The 19810-nt window shown below is 39.0% G+C and overlaps 1 protein-coding gene across 3 annotated transcripts in view; it reads left to right on the forward strand.

Moving 5' to 3' along the window:
* METTL16 (methyltransferase 16, N6-methyladenosine) overlaps window positions 1-19810 on the forward strand; it is an 82315-nt gene that overhangs the window by 28389 nt on the left and 34116 nt on the right. For all 3 annotated transcript variants that reach the window (XM_047832706.1, XM_047832705.1, XM_047832704.1), the window contains 4 exons: window positions 2692-2891; window positions 8353-8493; window positions 10366-10481; window positions 12401-12543. In XM_047832706.1, coding sequence (XP_047688662.1) covers window positions 2692-2891; window positions 8353-8493; window positions 10366-10481; window positions 12401-12543 — 600 coding nt within the window. The remainder of the gene's footprint in view (window positions 1-2691; window positions 2892-8352; window positions 8494-10365; window positions 10482-12400; window positions 12544-19810) is intronic.

Below are 19810 nucleotides of genomic sequence, written 5' to 3' on the forward strand. Positions count from 1 at the left end.
CATTTTTATGGCTGAGTAATATTCTTCTGGGTGCGTGCGTGCGTGTGTGTGAGATTTCACATTTTTTTTTTTAGCCATTTATCCATTCATGGACCCTTAGATTGTTTCCATGTTTTAACTATTGTAAATAATGCTGTTGTGAACATAGGGATGCATATATCTCTTTTGAGTTAATGTTTTCATTTTCTTTGAATAAATACTCAAGTGGAATTGCTAGACCATATGGTAGTTGTATTTTTTTTTAATTCCTGTGTAGTTAACATACAATGTTATATTAGTTTCAGGTGTACTATAATAGTGATTCAACAATTCTATACCTATTCAGAGCACATCATGTCAAATGCATTCCTTAATTCCTGTCACCTATTTCACCCCTCCCCTCTGGTAACCATCAGTTTGTTCTCTGTAGTTAAGAGTCTGTTTCTTGGTTTATCTCTCTGTGTCTCCCTTTCAGTAGTTCTATTTTTAATCTTTTGAGGCACCACCATTACTGTTTTCCATAGTGGCTGCACCAGTTTACACTCTCAGTGAAAGCTTTCTTCTCAATCTCATTTTTTCCCTACAAACTAGTACGCTAAAACATTTTTTTTTAATCTTTATTTTTGAGAGAGAGAGAGAGAGAGAGAGAGACAGAGCTTGAGCAGGGGAGGGACAGAGAGAGAGGGAGACACAGAATCCAAAGCAGGCTCCAGGCTCTGAGCTGTCAGCGCAGAGCCCGACGTGGGGCTCGAACTTACGGGGCGTGAGATCATGACCTGAGCCGAAGTCAGACACTTAACCGATTGAGCCACCCAGGTGTTTCCCCCCACCCGCCCCCCAAAGCATTCTTAAAGGTATAAGAAATAGTTATATTCAAGTATATTGTGCAGTTTTTGTATAGATAACAAACAGACCTGTATTCCTAAAATCTAATCCTGCCCATCATCACTCTTTGTAAATTCTTTTACTACTAAAATTGTGTTTGGGGTGTCTGGTGGCTCAGTTGGTTAAGCATCTGACTCTTGATTTCGGCTCAGGTCATGATCTTGTGGTTCTTGAGTTCAGGCCCTGTGTCAGGCCCTGCAGTGTCAGCACAGAACCTGCTGGGAAGTCTCCTCCTCTCTGCCCCTACCCTGTGTGCTCACTCTCTCTCTCAAAATAGATAAATAAACTTAAAAAAAAAACTAAAGTTGTGTTTTTTTAACAGTTGTTTGTTTGTTTTTGGTTTGTTTATTTTGAGAGAGTGAGAGCAAGCAAGCAGAGGAGGGCAGAGGGACAGGGAGAGACAGAATCCGAAGTGGGGCTCTGTGCTGACAGCATGGAGCCTGCTTGGGATTCCATTCTACAGCTCTGGGGTCATGACCTGAGCTGAAATCAAGAGTTGGACGCTTAACGGACAGAGCCACCCAGGTGCCTCTCTGAACAGTTTTTTTTTTTTTTTAAATTTTTTTTTTTTTAATGTTTATTTAGTTTTTTGAGGCAGAGAGAGACAGAGCATGAACGGGGGAGGGTCACAGAGAGAGGGAGACACAGAATCTGAAGCAGGCTCTGGGCTCTGAGCTGTCGGCACAGAGCCTGACGCGGGGCTCGAACTCACAGACTGAGATCATGACCTGAGCCGAAGTCAGATGCTCAACCGACTGAGCCACCCAGGCGCCCCTGAACAGTTTTTTTAAAGGTAGATCATGTCATCTTTAACCGCTGATTGTATATTCCTCAATATGTGTTCAATAGTGTTACTGTATGCTTAGTATCACAGAGCAGAATAAAGAATTTGTTAGGTGTCAGACTGGAAGATAATGGAAATGTTTACTGTTGGCTTGGTTATTCTGTGTCTTCAATAATTGTCTTGATTGTTCATGTCTCTATAATTTGCTCTACAAATATTTGAGTACTGTTGTACTTAATTCATAGTATGCTTCATAAACCCTTAAAATTTTACCTGGAACGACCCTTAGATTTTGTATTTTTTTATTAGAGAGAGGAGGCAGGGGGGAGAGAGAGAGAGGGAGGGAGGGAGGGAGGGAGGAAGGGAGAATCCCAAGCAGGCTCCATGCTCAGCAAGACTGGGCTCAGTCCCACCACCCTGGTATTATGACCTGAGCTGAAATCAAGAGTTGGATGCTTATTTGATGGAGGCACGCAGGTGCCCCTCTAATCCTGTTTTCATTATCAAGCATATTATATTGCTTTTTGCTTTTAAACATGATTTTCAAAAAGTGCTAATGTCAAATGATGTTAATAATAATAGTAAAAACAGGCTAGGGTTTGTAAAATAGTTACTATGTACTGGGCATGATGCTAACTACTTTTCTCAGTTTATCTCACAGCAAAACTATGATATAGATGCTGTTATCCCCATAGCTGAGGAAACAGTCTCATGGAGGTGAGATAATTTGTCCAAAGTCACATAACTAAGTAAGGAGATAATCAGGCAGGGATAATCAGGCAGGAATTGGAACAGAGGCACTCTTGTCCTCTATGCTCCTTGTATGAAAATGCAATACTTTTGGTGGAAATTTATACTGCCTTTCATAAACTATAATTGTATTAAACACCCATATATGTATGCCACTGTGAATGTTCCGCATAGTTGTTTATGTGTGATCTAGAAAATTCAAATGGGTGTTTGGTATTGTGTGGCTGACATAGAACTTGTATAGCATAGTAAATCTTACTAATCAGTTTTGTTTCTTTTTCTCCACTCCTCAGTCTTAATTTTAAAGACCCCGAAGCAGTCAGAGCTCTGACTTGTACTCTTCTAAAGGAAGATTTTGGACTTTCCATTGATATTCCATTGGAAAGACTGATTCCTACAGTTCCCTTGAGACTCAACTACATTCATTGGGTAGAAGATCTGATTGGTCATCAGGACTCTGACAAAAGTACTCTCCGAAGAGGAATTGACATAGGTATGTATATATGGTTTTAAATTCTTTTTTAGCTGAACATAAGTTTCATAAATTTTGCAATGTCCGTTTCTTTGTAAACTTCTCTTCTGGGTATTTGTGTGTGAAAGAAGCTGGCTACAGATATTACTGTTCTTTTTTGCTACACTTGGGCTTTTCTGCCATTTATTTCTCTTGAGAAGGGATTTTCAGCACCAAACAGGGAGCAGGGGTATAACAGTGCAGAACCCAAGTGAGGCTCTTGTTTTCTTACCTTTTCAGATTACCATATTGATGTCTGTGTCTTTGGGGCATTATTTTTACTCTGAATTATTTGGTGTTAATGCAGTAGTCCCATATTGGGATACTGTGTGATAGCCACTTAATAAAAGATCATGTGGGCTGAATACTTTAAGGAATCTCTCTCTCTCTTTTTTTTAATATTTTATTTCTGAGAGAGAGAGAGAGTGCACAAGAGCAGTGAAGGGGCAGAGAGAGAGGGAGACACAGAATCTGAAGCAGGCTTCAGGCTCTGAGCTGTCAGTGCAGAGCCCGATGCAGGGCTGGAACCCACAAACCGTGAGATCATGACTTGAGCCAAAGGCGGAGGCTTAACCGAACTGAGCCATCCAGATGCCCCAGGAATCTCTTTATTAATAGAGGACATTTAATGCAAAATCAAAGAGAGGGAAAAAGTCATCGATTTAAATTAAGATGTTCTCTTAGTTGTAAACTTGTAACAGTGGAAAGGACTATTCATTTGGGAGATTAAGTGGAAATACAGAAGGAAATAAAGCCAGGGTATGTTTTGTGATTATAAGTGTATTGTATGTTTATCATAGCCAATGTTTTATTTTATGGGGGGGGGGGGGCACCAGTGAGCAAGGGGCAGAGAGAGAGAGAGAAAGAAAGAAAGAAAGAAACAAACAAACAAACAGGGAGGGGCTTGTGGTTTACCCGAAGTGGGGCTTGTGCTCACCTGTTGTGGAACTCAGACTGGGAACTGTGAGATCATGACCTGAGCCAAAGTCAGATGCTTAATGGCTGAGCTACCCAGGTGCCATATCATAGCCAATGTTTTAATTTGATAGGGTTAAGAAAATTTTTTAATTCATAGCGCCTGGATGGCTCTGTTGGTTAAGCGTCCTTTTGATTTTAGCTCAGGTCAAGATCTCATTGTTGTGAGATCGAGCCCTGCATCAGGCTCTCTGCTCTCTGCTGGGAGTGGAGCCTGCTTAAGATTCTCTCTCTCTCTTCCCTCTGCCCCTCCCCTCCCCAGATAAAAAGTAAAGGAAAAAAAAATTGTTTTAATGTTTTACTTTATATTTGAGAGAGGGAGAGGGAGACGGAATCTGAAGCAGGCTACAGGCTCCAAGCTGTCATCACAGAGCTTGATGTGGGGTTTGAGCAGTGAGATCATGATCTGAGCCAAAGTCAGACACTTAACTGACTGAGCCACCCAGACACCCCCAGAAAAATAAAGAATAAATTTTAATCCTTTGGCCTTTACTAGTCCTTTATGGGAACAAAGCTCTGTGGCCCTATTTCAAACTATAGTTAATAGGATAGTTTCTAGATAGTAGTTTCTAGATAATAGTAGATGTTTAACTTTGACTTTTTTTTTTTAACTTTGACTTTTGTATGCATTTTCAGTGAACATTTTCAGTCCTCCTCATACATGACCTTTTTAGGTCATTTATTGACTCCTCCATTCTCCTTTATGCATGTTCCTCCATGGGCTTCCTCTGGTTTTCCTCTTTCCCTTCTAGTCACTCTTCTCCCCTTTTAGGCTTGCTTTCCTCTGTGTGGCCATTAGATGTTGAGAATCCTTAGAGCTCAATCTTTAGCCCTTTTCCTATTGAGCATCCTACTTCTGGGCAATTTCACCCACATCTGTGACTGTTTCCCACCTCCAGTCAAATAACCCACAAATTTATATATTCTGCCAACTTGGATTATCTTGAGCTGTAGTCTGTTATGTCGGCAATACAGATTTCTCAAGAACATCTCAGACTTTGCCATGTCCAAGACCAGACTCATTGTCTTTTCTTGCTCATCTTGGTCCTTTTTCTTCATCCCTTATTTTCAGTGGATCCACCACAATCCACTTTCTTTTTTTTTTTTTTTTTTTTAATTTATTGTCAAATTGGTTTCCATATAACACCCAGTGCTCACCCCAAAAGATGCCCTCCTCAATACCCATCACCCACCTTCCCCTCCCTCCCACCCCCCCATCAACCCTCAGTTTGTTCTCAGTTTTTAAGAGTCTCTTATGCTTTGGCTCTCTCCCACTCTAACCTCTTTTTTTGTTTTTTCCTTCCCCTCCCCCATGGGTTTCTGTTAAGTTTCTCAGGATCCACATAAGAGTGAAAACATAAGGTATCTGTCTTTCTCTGTATGGCTTATTTCACTTAGCATAACACTCTCCAGTTCCATCCACGTTGCTACAAAGGGCCATATTTCATTCTTTCTCATTGCCATGTAGTACTCCGTTGTGTATATAAACCGCAATTTCTTCATCTACTCATCAGTTGATGGACATTTAGGTTCTTTCATAATTTGGCTATTGTTGAGAGTGCTACTATAAACATTGGGGTACAAGTGCCCCTATGCATCAGTACTCCTGTATCCCTTGGGTAAATTCCTAGCAGTGCTACTGCTGGGTCATAGGGTAGGTCTATTTTTAATTTTTTGAGGAACCTCCACACTGTTTTCCAGAGTGGCTGCACCAATTTGCATTCCCACCAACAGTGCAAGAGGGTTCCCGTTTCTCCACATCCTCTCCAGCATCTATAGTGTCTTGACCACAATCCACTTTCATCCTTGATATTCTTTGATAGGTCTCTCCATTCTCACCGAGAATGTCTATCATTTCCTGTTGGTTTTGTTTCTTAAATATTTCTTCAATTATCTACTTTCTCCATTTCTGCTGCAGCCATCTCAGTCCAAGTCACTGTTCTGTCCCCTGGTCTACAGATTACTTTTTAACTATTCTTCTCATCCACTCTGTTGCCTCTCCATTTCATTCTCCAGAAAGTATGTATAAATCCATACATACTTGGTCACATCTTTATGGCTTTAATGGCTTCTTATTGCTTCTGTGATAAACACCCAATATCCTGACTTAGGCTGTTAAAACATCCATTGTGTGTTCCCTACCCTCTTCTCTGGGCCTCTCTAAGTCTCATCCAGTGTGGTTTTCTTCCTTATTTTCTACAGTTTTGGTCTTTAGTCCTTCTAATAAGGCACCGTGAATGTACATGTTGTTCCCTCTGCCTGGAACTTCCCCATTGTCACCTTGTTAGAATCTCATATATACTGTAGTTGTCAACTCAAGCCTTATTTTTCAAGAAAGCCTTCTCTGACCTTCTAGCATGAGACAAGTTCCTTGATTATAAGCTTTAGAAAACCATGTTTCTTCCTTCAGGGTATTTGTTGTAATTTTTAACACACTTTGACTTGTCTGAATGTCTTTCTTGGCCACTAGGTTGCAAAGTGCAGAACCTGTTAACTTTTTTTGCTTACTATACTATCCCAAGGCCTAACAAAGTTTCTAGCTTTCTAGTAGGTGTCTGATAATAATTCGTTGAATGTTCATAGATAAATACATCATTCTTTCAACATTCAAAATTCTGAACATCCCATATGAGCTAAGCAGTATGTAAAAATGAGGGGTTTAGCTAACGCTCTGCCCTTTTATGTTCATGGCAGAAGATTGGTTGATGGGTTATAGAAAACTCAAGAGCCTACTTGGTACTAATTTATTTTAATTATGCCCCAAACTGTCTAAAATAACACTTGGGGATATAGGAGGTTAATGGATTTTAGCTCTTCACAAGGGGCGCTCTAGCTGAAATCACATTCATTCCAATTAGGGTTTTATATAAATTCTTCCCCCAGACTCCATCAGTTTGCTCTACTTTTATGATTATACACTTTCCATTTTTATTTATAATTACAAGTGTTATTATCCATTAAAAAATGTCATTCAGCTTTCTGAGGAGACTAGGATGTAGAATTCAAGTTTTTTAGTCTTAAGAATTGAGCAACTTAATTTTTTTTGGGGGGGGGGTGCAAAAAACAGGTCTTTACCTGTGTTTATTATCCTGGAGGTAGCTGAAGGAAAGTGTACTTTCTTCTTTTTGCTCTTTGCTTTTGAATGAATTGAAGTGTGAAGAGAGAGGCTATTGTGTGAGAATCAAGGGCCTGGTATCTGGTCCAGATATTTTTTCCTACGGAGCTTCTTAAATTTCCTTACTGTGAATGATTCTGACTTACCAGAATGGCTAGCAGGGACTCAGTAATTGTGGCCTCTGAGAGGAGCATGAGTTCCCTTCACCACCCCTTCCTTTGCTACCTCATACATTCCCAAGGGGGTGTTTGCCCAGTAGCACCAGGGCCAGGATGCTATTAGGTAAACATGATAGAAAGTATAGCAATCATGGTGACTGTCAAAGGGCTGTTAGTTATGGTCGTGTCTTTTATCAGCCTGTTAGAATACTTAATGAGGAAGCAGTAAGAGACCTTGGGTTGCCTCTGGGTGAGAGGTATCCCTAGCCCCATCTCTTCTGGCCAAATCCTTAGAAGACTAGACTGGCACCTAGATGTAGTCCGAGGAAAGCAGGCCTGGAGTGGCCTGGTAGAGGCTGACTGCTATAGGCCCTCAAGATAAACACTGGCTTTTCTTCTCTTGAACGTGTGCTTTTGGATCTTACTGGCCAAGATTGGTCAGTGGTCATAAAACAGTATTTGTGGTTAGTATATACATAGTTCAGTTCATGGTTAGGGGATCTACATACAAGTTGAGGATCAAACCCTAGTTGTCTTTGCCTGGAACATTTGCCTTTGAATATCTCCCTTGAAACTGTAGTAGGGGAAGGCAATGATTTGTGTTTTACATCTAGATCAAATGTCTTTCCATGTCATCGCATCTAAGAGATCTAGTTTTTTGTTGTTGTTGTTTGTTTGTTTTTAACTTCTGATTTCCTTCAAGTAACAGCTTACAGATATTTGAGCATTGGTCATTTAAATAATCATAAGAATACCCTGTGTATTTTTTTTTCTGCTTTTGGGGAGTGGGATGTACATTGATTTCTTTTAAGCATTGATTTTAAGAAAATCAAGTTTTGTGTGAGATTTAAAATGAAAAATTGTATAAAGTAAATGAACTTATTTTGACCATTTTTAGTTTATAAGTTTCATAGTCCTTGATCACCAGCCAGTTGTGTGCACTTCATTACATACAACACACAAAAGAGCAAGGTTTCTGTCCTCTAGGAAATTTGAATCCAATTATGAGGTAAGACTGACACCTGAAATGACTAAAGACCCCAGCAGCTACCGTTTGTGTACAGTCAGGTACCAGCTTGGGATTTACACTGTTAAGGTTATAAGAATTCTAAGAAGGGGAAGAATGGTGTTTGGCTTGTTGTTCTCACCTCTGTCTCTGGTGTGTGCAATGTGTTTTGAATTTTCATTTTACTAGGTACAGGGGCATCCTGCATTTACCCTTTACTTGGAACAACCTTAAATGGCTGGTATTTCCTTGCAACGGAAGTGGATGATATGTGCTTCAACTATGCAAAGAAAAACGTGGAACAGAATAATTTATCTGATCTTATAAAAGGTTAGCTCTACAGAATAAATACCTCTTTCAAGCACTTGTGTTAACCTGTCTTCATAATTTAATACATCTAATTTTTTGCTTTAACATACAGACTTTGGGGTGCCTGGGTGGCTCAGTTAGTTAAGTGTCCGACTTCAGCTCAGTTTGTGAGTTCGAGACCTACATCGGGCTCTGTGCTGACAGCTCGGATCCTGGAGCCTGTTTCAGTGTCTGTCTTGCTGTCTGTCTCTCTCTCTCTGCCCCTACCCCTGCTTATGTTCTCTTTCTCTCTCGAATATTAATAAATGTTAAAAAAATATTTTTTAATATACAGACTTCGGTAATTCTTAAAAATATGGTACAGTACATTGTAATGGAGTTTACAGCTTTGTTATCAGTATTAATGCAGAAGGAAATATGGTAAATACAGTTGATCCTCATAATTTTGTGGATTTTATATTTGTGAATTTGCCTGTTTGCTAAATTTGCATACTTGGCGTTATATTTAACCCCCAGGTCAATACCTCTGGTACTTTTTATGGTCATTCACAGATCTGTGCAGAGTGGTAAAAATTTTGAGTCACCCAACATACATGTTTCCAGCAGAAGTTGTACAGGGTGCTGATCTGTCTTCTTGTTTCAGCTCTCTACTGTAAACAAGTGTCCTTTTCATAGTCTATGTAGTGCCACATTTTTGGCATCATTGTGTTTTTTTCTTGGCGACTTTGCTGTTTAAACATAATGTTAAATACAATCTAGTTGTTATTTAAATACAAGAAGATGTGATGCACCTTTCAGGAAATACGTGTATTAGATTAAGTTTCATCAGACATGAGTTCTAGTGTTGCGGGTGTGATTTCAGTGTTAATGAATCAGCAATCTATATTAAATAAGGTGTTTATAAACAGAAACACGAAACAACATTGTATGTTGAGTAGTTGATGAGACTGTTTGACCAGAGGCTTGTTCACAGTTACCTAACCCTAGATATTTCTCTCAGGAGCCATTTGTTCCAATTCAGTATTCACGTTGACTTTATAGACCATAACTACCATGAATGTTGGGTATCAACTATATATGAAGTGACCTAATCACCAGGATTTTAGAAGAGAAACCCTGCTGTTGATTAAAGTATATCATTTTAAAATTTCAGAATATGGAACTGTGCTACCAATAATCAAGTCCCCTTAGTGACCAGTTACTTTTTAATATTTGTGCTTACTATATATTTAAAGAGCTGTTCATTTTTTCTTTTTTTAATTAAAGAGAATTTATGTCACTTCCTGGAAGAACTAGACTTTTCTCACTAGTGTTAAACATATTATTCTAAGGGGAGATACTAATAATGTGTTCTTCATTTACCCATTCCTGTAGTACACATTACTCCAAATCTAGCAACTTTAAAACAGTAAATATTTATGTCATGGTTCGTACGGGCCGAAAATTTGGGCATGGCCTGGTTAGGTGGTTCTGTTTCAGTCTTTCATGAGGTAGTCATCTGAAGGATTCACTGGGAGTAGAGATTTGCTTCCAAAAGCCATTCGCTTACATGGCTATTGATAGGAAGCCTTGGTTCATTCACGTGGATCTTTCCTCTAGGCCAGTTGACTATCCTTATGGCATATCAGCTGGCTTCTCTTAGTGCAGGTAATTCAAGAAATAGGGCAAGAAAAAGGGCAATTTTTCTTTTATGACATAGCCTCAGGAGTGACACCTTATCACTTCATCACATTCATTTTATTCAATAAAAGTGAGTCACCGGGTGCAACCTATACTCAAGGAGAGGGATATTAAACTCCACCTCTTAAAGGAACTAGTGTCATAGAATCTGTGGTCATATTTGAAAACTGCCAGTGCATTAAGAGTAGTTAACAGTTCTGTATTTTCTCCTAGTGGTAAAAGTACCACAGAAGACACTCCTGATGGATGCTCTTAAAGAAGAATCTGAGATAATCTATGATTTTTGCATGTGCAACCCACCCTTTTTTGCAAATCAGTTGGAAGCCAAGGTAAAATATCTCTGCGTTAAAACAATTGAATATTTATCTAAGTTGCTGATGTTTGCAAAGATAAGAGCAAAGAACAACTTTTATTTTGGAGGCTGTTATCAGGATGCTTCTGGTATCAAGCACCTGAAGAATCAATTCAGATTGACTTAATAAAGGAAGTTTATTGGCTTACATATCTGAGAAATCAGTATATTTATGTATATATGAACGTATATATGTTTATATACGTATTATATATATACATAACATATACAAGTATGCATGCCGTAAGTGTAAATTGGATTTTCCAAAGTGAACACTCCTGTGGAACCAGCATCCAGATGAAGAAATAGAGTACGACTAGCACTACAACTAAATTTCTTTTTATAACAGTTTTATTGATATAATTCACATGCCATACAATTCACTCACTTAAAGGGTAGAATTTAATTATTCTTAGTATATTCACAGAGTTTTGCAGCTATCACTACAGTCAATTTTAGAACATTTTCCTCACTCCCCAACTCCTCCCTCTGCCACTAAGAAAAACCCCTCTCCATTAGTTACTGTCAGTTTCCCACAGCTCCTACAGTCCTAGGTAACCACCAGTGGACTTCCTGTTTTTATGGATTTGCCTGCTTTGGACATTTCATGTAAGTGGAATCATATAATATGTGACTGATTCTTTTCACTAAGCATAATATATTTTCAAGTTTCATCCATATTGTGGCATGTGTCAGTACTTAATTTTATTTTTATTGCCAAATAATATTTCATTGTATGGAAATACCATATTTTCCTTATCTGTTGATGGACATTTGGGTTGTCTCTGCTTTTTGGTTGTTACGAATAATGCTACTGTGAGCATGCATGTACAAATGTTTGTGTAGGAGTGGAATTACTGGGTCATATGATCACTGTGTTTAGTTGTTTGAGGAACTGCCAGTCTTGTTTTCCAAAGTGGCTGCACCATTTTACATTCCACCAGCTCCAGTGTGTGAGGCTTCCAATTTCCAGTTTCTCCATGTCCTTGTCAACACTTTTGTCATATGTCCTCTTGATTATAGCCATCATAGTGGGTATGAAGTGGTATAAAGTGATATCCCATCTTGGTTTTGATGTTTATTTTCCCGGTGGCTAATTATGTTGAACATCTTTTCACATGTTTATTGATAACTTGTATATCTTCTTGGGAGAAATGCCAATTCAGATCCTTTACCCATTTAAAAATTGGATTATTTTTTTAAATTATTATTGTAAGAATTCTTTATGTATTCTAATCACAAGTCCCTTATTAGATTTATTGTTTGCAGACATTTTCTCCTATTTTGTGGGATGTCTTTTCACTTTCTTGTTGGAATCCTTTGCAGCTCGGAAGTTTAATTTTGAGGAGTCCAATTTCTCTAAGAAACCATCGTGTAGGCCAAGGCCATGAAGATATACTCCTGTGTTTTCTTCTAAGAGTTTTATAATTACACCTTTTATATTTAGATCTTTGATCTGTTTGAGTTAATTTTTCAATTTGGTTTGTGGTAGGAGTGGATTAAATATTTAAATTTAAAAAATGAAACCCTAAGAGTACTAGAAGAAAACATAGTAAATATTTATATAATCTTTGGGTGGAATATTTTCTGTGCATGGTACCAAGACAAAACATAAAAAGTGACAGATTAGGCTATGTAAGAAAGGTAAAATTTTTGTTCGTTTAATCACAAAGATGGAAGGTAAAAGACCTTGGGGAAGAATATTAGTGTGAATGCAGTTGTTTAAGATGTAATATTACAATTGCTATATGATTTTTAAATCCTAGATCTACCGTGATGATTTGGAAACTAAAATTACATCTAAGCATTCTTATTTAGAACTAGATTACAGTCAAAGAGTTAGTCTTATGGTGTAAAAATTTTTCACCAGCTGTTGTTGTTGTTGTTGTTGTGCAGGGAGTAAACTCTCGAAATCCTCGGAGACCTCCACCTAGTTCTGTAAATACAGGAGGTATCACAGAAATCATGGCAGAAGGAGGTGAATTAGAGTTTGTTAAAAGGATCATCCATGACAGTTTACAACTTAAAAAAAGATTACGGTAAGTTAGTTATTACAACATGGGACTATTTTTTCCCTATGTAATTCTGAAAGAAACAACCTCACTTACAGGAAATGTAATCACAGTAGCCTGAAGAATAAATAGATAAAAATGGAAATGGTTGCAGATCCTACAATCCGCAAAGACCCTGTTTCTGAGGATGCTCTCGTGGCCTTAATTGATTTGTGTTTCTTGTAATTATCTGCACTACATGGATAGAAAGGAAAATATCGTATGATTGTATTGCTCCCATTGGTACGATACTGTGGTGGAACAAAACTGATTCAAATATGGCTTTTGATTAGAAAACAGATGGGTTCAGATCTGTCCCATGAACCAGAATAAATTTGTTGCCTAGTCCTTGAAGCAATTTATGTTCTTGGAATCAGTCTCCCAAACAATGACAGATGTGAGGACATTGAGCTGTCAAGAACTTAATGAAGGGAGACTGAGATCACTAACCAGTTCCAGAGGAGAGTTAAAGCTATTCCTTTTTAAAAGCTAATTATTTCGGACAACACGCCTGTCATTAAGCAACATAAGGTACTCGAAAAGTGCTATTTGTCTCGCTTGACTTCTCACTCTGCCAAGTGTTGTTGAAATGATGGATAATGTGGTAGTTCAAAAGTAAAAGGTCTTTTAACCCTAGCATTTAGCTTTGGGATGTAGAGATGATTTTTTAAATTGTGATAAAATATGTATGACATACAATTTATAGGTATAGGTTTTGGTTTTTGTGTGTGTGTGTGTGTGTGTGTGTGTGTGTGTGTGTGTGTGTGTGTGTGTTTTAAAGCAAAAAAGAGCTTGTGCAAGTGGGGGAGGTGCAGAGGGAGGAAAAGAATCTTAGTAGATTCCACGCTCAGCGTGGAGCCCAATGTGGGGCTCAGTCCCACCACCCTGCAATCATGACCTGAGCTGAAATCAAGATTCAGATGCTCAACTGACTGAGCCACCCCGACACCCCCAAAACTTACATTTTAACATAAAACTATACATTTTAAAGTATATAGTTTAGGGGTACCTGGGTGGCTCAGTGGATTGAGTGTCCGACTTGGCTACGGTCATGATCTCAACTCATGGGTTTGAGCTCCACATCATCAGGCTCTGTTCTGGAACCTGCTTTGGATTTTTGTCTTCCCCCTCTCTCTGCCCCTCCATCACTTGCGCTCTGTCTCTCTCTCTCAAAAATAAACATTAAAAAAAAATAAAGTGTATAGTTTAGTAGTGTTAAGTACATTTACATTGTAATGCAGCTAATCTCCAGAACTCTTTCTGGTAAAACTGAAACTCCCTACCCATTAAACTAAACAACAATCCCTCTTTCCCCGCCTTTCACCCCAGTCTCTGGCAAACAGCATTCTTTGTCTCTATGAATTTGACTATTGTAGGGACTTTTTATAGTATTTGTCCTTTTGTGACTGGCTTCTTTCACTTAGCATAATGTCCTCAATGTTCATCCATGTTATAGCATGTGTCACAATTTCCTTCCTTTTTAAGGCTGAATAATATTGATATTCCATTGTATAGTATATATCACATTGTTTATTCATTTATCTGGTGATGGGCACTTGGGTTGTTTCTCTCTTTTATCTATTGTGAATAATGATGGTATGAACACAGGTGTGCAAGTATCTCGTAAGACCCTGCTTTTAATTCTTTTGGGTATAAACCCAGAGTGAAATTGCTGAATAAGGAAGACTTTTTTTCTCCTTCTTTTGGATTTATATGTGTTTAATGCTGCTTATCTTAGTAAAAGGCCAATTCCAAAACCAATGGATATCCTAATTTTTTAAATGTGAGTTTATAGATTTGTGGAAAGCGACTGGATTTTTGGGTGGTCTGCCTCTCAGGATTTATTTATACCTTGTTGAAGCCAAAGGTTAAGAAGTTTCTGCTTTAAATTGATTTGTTCAAAGACAGATTAGGGTATAAAGAAGAAAGTGACTTAAGTTACACTGAGCATTGGGAAGAGTCTGAATGAGTAAAGTAAACTTAAGGTAACAGAGCACTGAAACTTATGAAAAGAGGTACACAGGGCCATGTAGCCATTTCAGAATCTGTCAGCTTTTGAGGGGATGGGAGCCAACCAGGAAAATGAGGAAAGTTGTTTTCAGTAGGTCTGTTACTGAAGTCCCACGTGAACTACAAAAATATGTTTTATAGGAACACCATTCTAAGAGAAATTGATCAATATGTTCCAGATCTGCCTATACCTGGCTCTGGCTGCCCCCAGATTGAATGAAAGGTACACGTTTGCTAAGAAGGATAAATTGCAAGAGTTCATCATACTTCTGGAGAGCTGACCATTTTGAGCTTGGTATCACAGATGGGAAACATTACCCATTTATGATTGATTTGAAAATAGGGTTCAGCAATCCTGTCCACTCTGTTAGGATTCATGCAGATTGAGAGGGATAATTAGGAAGAGAAGAACTCATTTTTACTGAAAAGAGAATAAAGCAGTATGTTTTGAGAGTATTGCTCATAAATCTTGTTTATAATATCACATTGTTCCATGTTGATTTTTCATTTGTACATAGTACCAGTTCATGTCCTCCTACATATTTTTATAGTTGACATAATGTTTAAACCACTATGCAACTCTGAAAACTGTACGCACATATACCTTGGATATACTGTGGGTTCAGTTCTAGACCACCGCAGTGAAGTGACTATCGTGATATTAAGCAAGTCAAATGAATTGTTTGGTTTCCTGGTACATATAAAAGTTACATGCACTTACAGCTATACTACAGTAAATGTTCAGCAGCATTATATTATATATTTTAAAAATGTATATACCTTAATTAAAAAATACTTGATTGCTAAAAAATGCTGACTATGTGGGCATTTTCCCTCAGTATCAGTGAGTTGTAATGTCTCTGCTGGTGGGGGCGATCTCAGTGTTGATGGCCACTGACTGTTGGTGGCTGAAGCTGGGGTGCTGTGTCAATTTCTTTAAATAAGAACAATGAAGTTTGCTGCATCAACTGACTCTTTCAAACAGTTTCTCTGTAGCATGTGATGCTGTCTGAAAACATTCCACTCACAGCAGACTTTTAAAATTGGAGTCAGTTCTCTCAAACCCTACTTCTGCTTACATACTAAGTTTATGGAATATTCTAAATCCTTTGTTGTCATTTCAACAATCTTCACAGCATCTTCTCCAGAAGTAGATTCCATCTCAAGAAACTACTTTCTTTACTCATCCACAAGAAGCATCTCCTCATCCGTTCAAGGGTCATTTATGAGATTGCAGCAACTGAGTCCCATCTTCAAGTTCTTCTTTTTTTAAATTTTTTTTTTTTTAACGTTTATTCATTTTTGAGACAGAGACAGAGCATGAACGGGGGAGGGGCAGAGAGAGAGGGAGACACAGAATCGGAAGCAGGCTCCAGGCTCTGAGCCATCAGCCCAGAGCCCGACGCGGGGCTCGAACTCACGGACCATGAGATCGTGACCTGAGCCGAAGTCGAACGCTCAACCGACTGAGCCACCCAGGCGCCCCTTCAAGTTCTACTTCTAATTCTGGTTCTTTTGCTGTTTCCACCACAACTTTGGCTACTTTCTCCACTGAAGTCTGGAACTCCTTAAAGTCATTCATGCAGGATGGAATCAACTTCTTTCCAAACTTCTGTTAATGTTGATATTGCGACCTCTTCCCGTGAATCCCAAATGTTCTTAGTGGCATCTGGAATGGTGAATCCTTTCCAGAAGGTTTTCTTTCTTAAAAAAAAAAAAAAAAAAAAAAAATTAAGTTTATTAATTTTGAGAGAGACAAAGCAAATGAGTGGGGGAGGAGCAGAGAGAGAAACCCAAGCAGGCTCTGCACTTGTCAGCACAGAGCCTGATGCAGGGCTTGAACTCATGAAATGCGAGATCATGACCTGAGCCGAAACCAAGAGTCAGATCCTTAACCAACTGAGCCACCCAGGCTCCCCCAGAAGGTTTTCAATATACTTTGCCCAGCTCCATGAGAGGAATCACTGTCTGTGGCAGCTATAGCCTTATGAAAGGTATTTTCTTAAATGTAAGATTTGAAAGTCCTTAATACTTCTTGGTCCATGGGCTCCAGAATGGATGTTATGTTAGTAGGCATGAAAACATTTATCTCATTGTGTGTCTCCATCAGGGCTCTTGGATGATGAGGTGCATTGTCAGTGAGCAGCAGGATTTTGAAAGGAATCTTTTTTTTCTGAGCAGTAGGTCTCAACAGTGGGGTTAAAATAGTAAACTATGTTATAAACATTGTGCCGTCATCCAGGCTTTGTTCCATTTATAGAGCTCAAACAGGGTAAATTTAGCATAATTCTTAAGGGCCATAGGATTTTCTGAATGTTCAGTGAGCATTGGCTTCAACTTAAATCACCAGCTGCATTAGCCCCTGACAAGAGGATCAGCCTGTCCTTTAAAGCTCTCTAGCTATGAAAGTCCTAGATGATATCTTGTTTCAATATAAGGCTGTTTCATCTACATGGAAATCTGTTGTCTAATGTAGCCACCTTCATTCATTATGTTAGCTAGATCTTCAGGATAACTTGCTGCCGCTTCTGCATCAACACTTGGCTGCTTCACCTTACAGTTGTGTGTTATGGGGATGGCTTCTTTCCTTAAACCTCGTGAAGGAGCCTCTGCTAGTTTCAGGCTTTGCTTCTGCAGCTTCATTACCTTTCTCAACCTTCATAGAATTGAAGAGAAATTCTGGATTAGTTCTGGATTAGCCTTCGGCTTAGGAGAATGTTGCGGCTGGTGTGATCTTCTGTCCTGACCACTAAAACTCTCTGTCAGCAGTAACACTGTTTGCTTTCTTATTATTCATGAGTTCACTTGAGTAGCACTTCTGGTTTCCTTCAAGAACTTGTTTTTACAACTTGGCTGATAGTCACAGAAGGCCTAGCTTTTGGCCTGTCTTGGCTTTCGACAGGCTTTCTTCACTAAGCTTAATCATCTCTAGCTTTTGATTTACAGTGAGAGATGTGGACCCTCCTTTCATTGGAACACTTAGAGACCCTTGTTAGGGTTATTAATTAGCCAAATTTCGATATCGTAGTGTCTCAGGGAATAGGAAGGAGAGGGAAAGAGACGGGGGAATAGTGGTTGGTGGAGCAGTCAGAGCACACACAAGTTACTGGTTAAGTTCACCATCTTACATGGGTGTGACTCGTGGCACCTCAGAACAGTTACAATAGTACCAACACAGATCATCATGGCAAATACTGTAATAATGAAAAAGTTTGAAATATTGGGAGAATTCCCAAAAAGTGACAGAGAGACACAAAATGAGCGCTGGTGGTTGGAAAAATGATGCCAATAGAGTTGCTCAATGCAGGATTGCCACAAACTTCAATTTGTAAAAAAAAAAAAAAAAAAGCACAGTTATCTATGAAGTGCAGTAAAGGGAGGCATGCTAAAATGAGGTGTACTTGTATTTTGAAGCTCTGAAAAATAAGGGATTAAAAACAAGTATTTTAACCCTACCATCTGCTTCTTACCCATCTAGAATTTTTTTCTTATTCCTGAAAAAGTGTAGGAACTCAGCAGCGTTTTTAACATTATGGAGTTAAATTTGTTGCACTGATCTCCGTGATGGCACTCAAGATGCCTCACCTCCCTGTTACGATTCATGCCTCACCTAAGTCATGCACCGCAGCACCTGCATGCATGTGTTTTATTTTGTATCTTAAAGGATTTTGCAGCTGGGATGCCTTTGGGAGGTAAAGGTATCCAGTATGTTAGTTTTACAGATTAGAAACTTGGGACCCAGATATCCTGATTTCTAGTCTAGTAGCCTGCAGCATATGCAGTCCTAGCGTACAGTTGGACTTCTAAGTAGACAGCCTTTTTGTTGTTGATGAAGTTGCAAATGCTTTTCAGCCTTACCTTTCATTTTTGTGCCTGTGGCTTAAGCTTACTTAATACCATTGTCTTTGGGGGTGCCTGGGTGGCTCAGTTGGCTAAGTGGCCACTTCAGCTGAGGCCATGATGTCTCGGTTCGTGAGTTTAGGCCCCGCGTTGGGCTCTGTGCTGACAGCTCGGAGCCTGGAGCCTCCTTCGGATTCTGTTTCCCTCTTTCTCTACCCCTCTCCCACTTGCTCTGTCTCTCAAAAATAAATGAAACGTTAAAAAGAAAATTTTAAAAAAAGAGCACTGTCTTTTTTAGAGACTCACCCAACCTTCTAAATAGATCAGTCGATATATTTACAGATCTATTTATAATCAGTTTCACTTAATCAAACTCCTTATGACCTGAATTTCAGTCTTGTAATTCATTGCTTACTAGGTCTGTAGTTCATTCCTTTTATGGCAATTATTTTATGATTTTTCAGGAGTCAGAGATCTGTATCTCACAAAGTTCCAACTTAATACTGGTTTCACCACTTTTCCTCTTCATTCTTTTTCCTTTCTGTTCCCTACTCCCTGCCAGATGATGGATACTTCCTGGGTTTGTATATATAGTCCGTATATTTGGTGATGGGCAACAAATTGAATAATCTGTGCCTTTTTTTTTTTTTAAGTTTATTTATTTATTTTGAGAGAGAAAGAATGTGAGGTGGGGATAGGCGGAGAGAGGGGGAGAGAATCTTAAGCAGCCTCCATGCTGCAGCACAGAGTCCGACGCAGTACCCAAACCCATGAAACTGTGAGACCATGACCTGAGCTCTTATCAGGAGTCAGATGCCCAACCACTTGAGCCACCCAGGCACCCCTGTGCCTTTTGAATGTGATTCTTTAATCACATTCTTAATCACCAAACGTAAACTTCGTTTTTTATTGGTAAATGGGATAATAATAGCTACTTTAGATCTCATAGGGTGGTCATAGAATTAAATGAACACATATTTGATATAAAGAATATTAAATAGGATCATTTTAACTCGACTGTTCTAGGAGTTCAGTAGATTTACATGCTGGTCCACTATGTTGAAAGAAAATGTTACAAATAACTTTGTTACGTTATTTTAATATGGGCGCCTGGGTGGCGCAGTCGGTTAAGCGTCCGACTTCAGCCAGGTCACGATCTCACGGTCCGTGAGTTCGAGCCCCGCGTCAGGCTCTGGGCTGATGGCTCAGAGCCTGGAGCCTGTTTCCGATTCTGTGTCTCCCTCTCTCTCTGCCCCTCCCCCGTTCATGCTCTGTCTCTCTCTGTCCCAAAAATAAATAAACGTTGAAAAAAAAAAAAAAAAGGCCCTCCCCGTCCCCTTCTTTTTTTTTTTTTAAAGTAGATGCTAGTATAGTTATGGGGTACTATAAATAATAATTGCAGGGT

The sequence above is a fragment of the Prionailurus viverrinus genome, chromosome E1 (genome assembly GCF_022837055.1).
Source record: "Prionailurus viverrinus isolate Anna chromosome E1, UM_Priviv_1.0, whole genome shotgun sequence".
Taxonomy (NCBI): domain Eukaryota; kingdom Metazoa; phylum Chordata; class Mammalia; order Carnivora; family Felidae; genus Prionailurus; species Prionailurus viverrinus.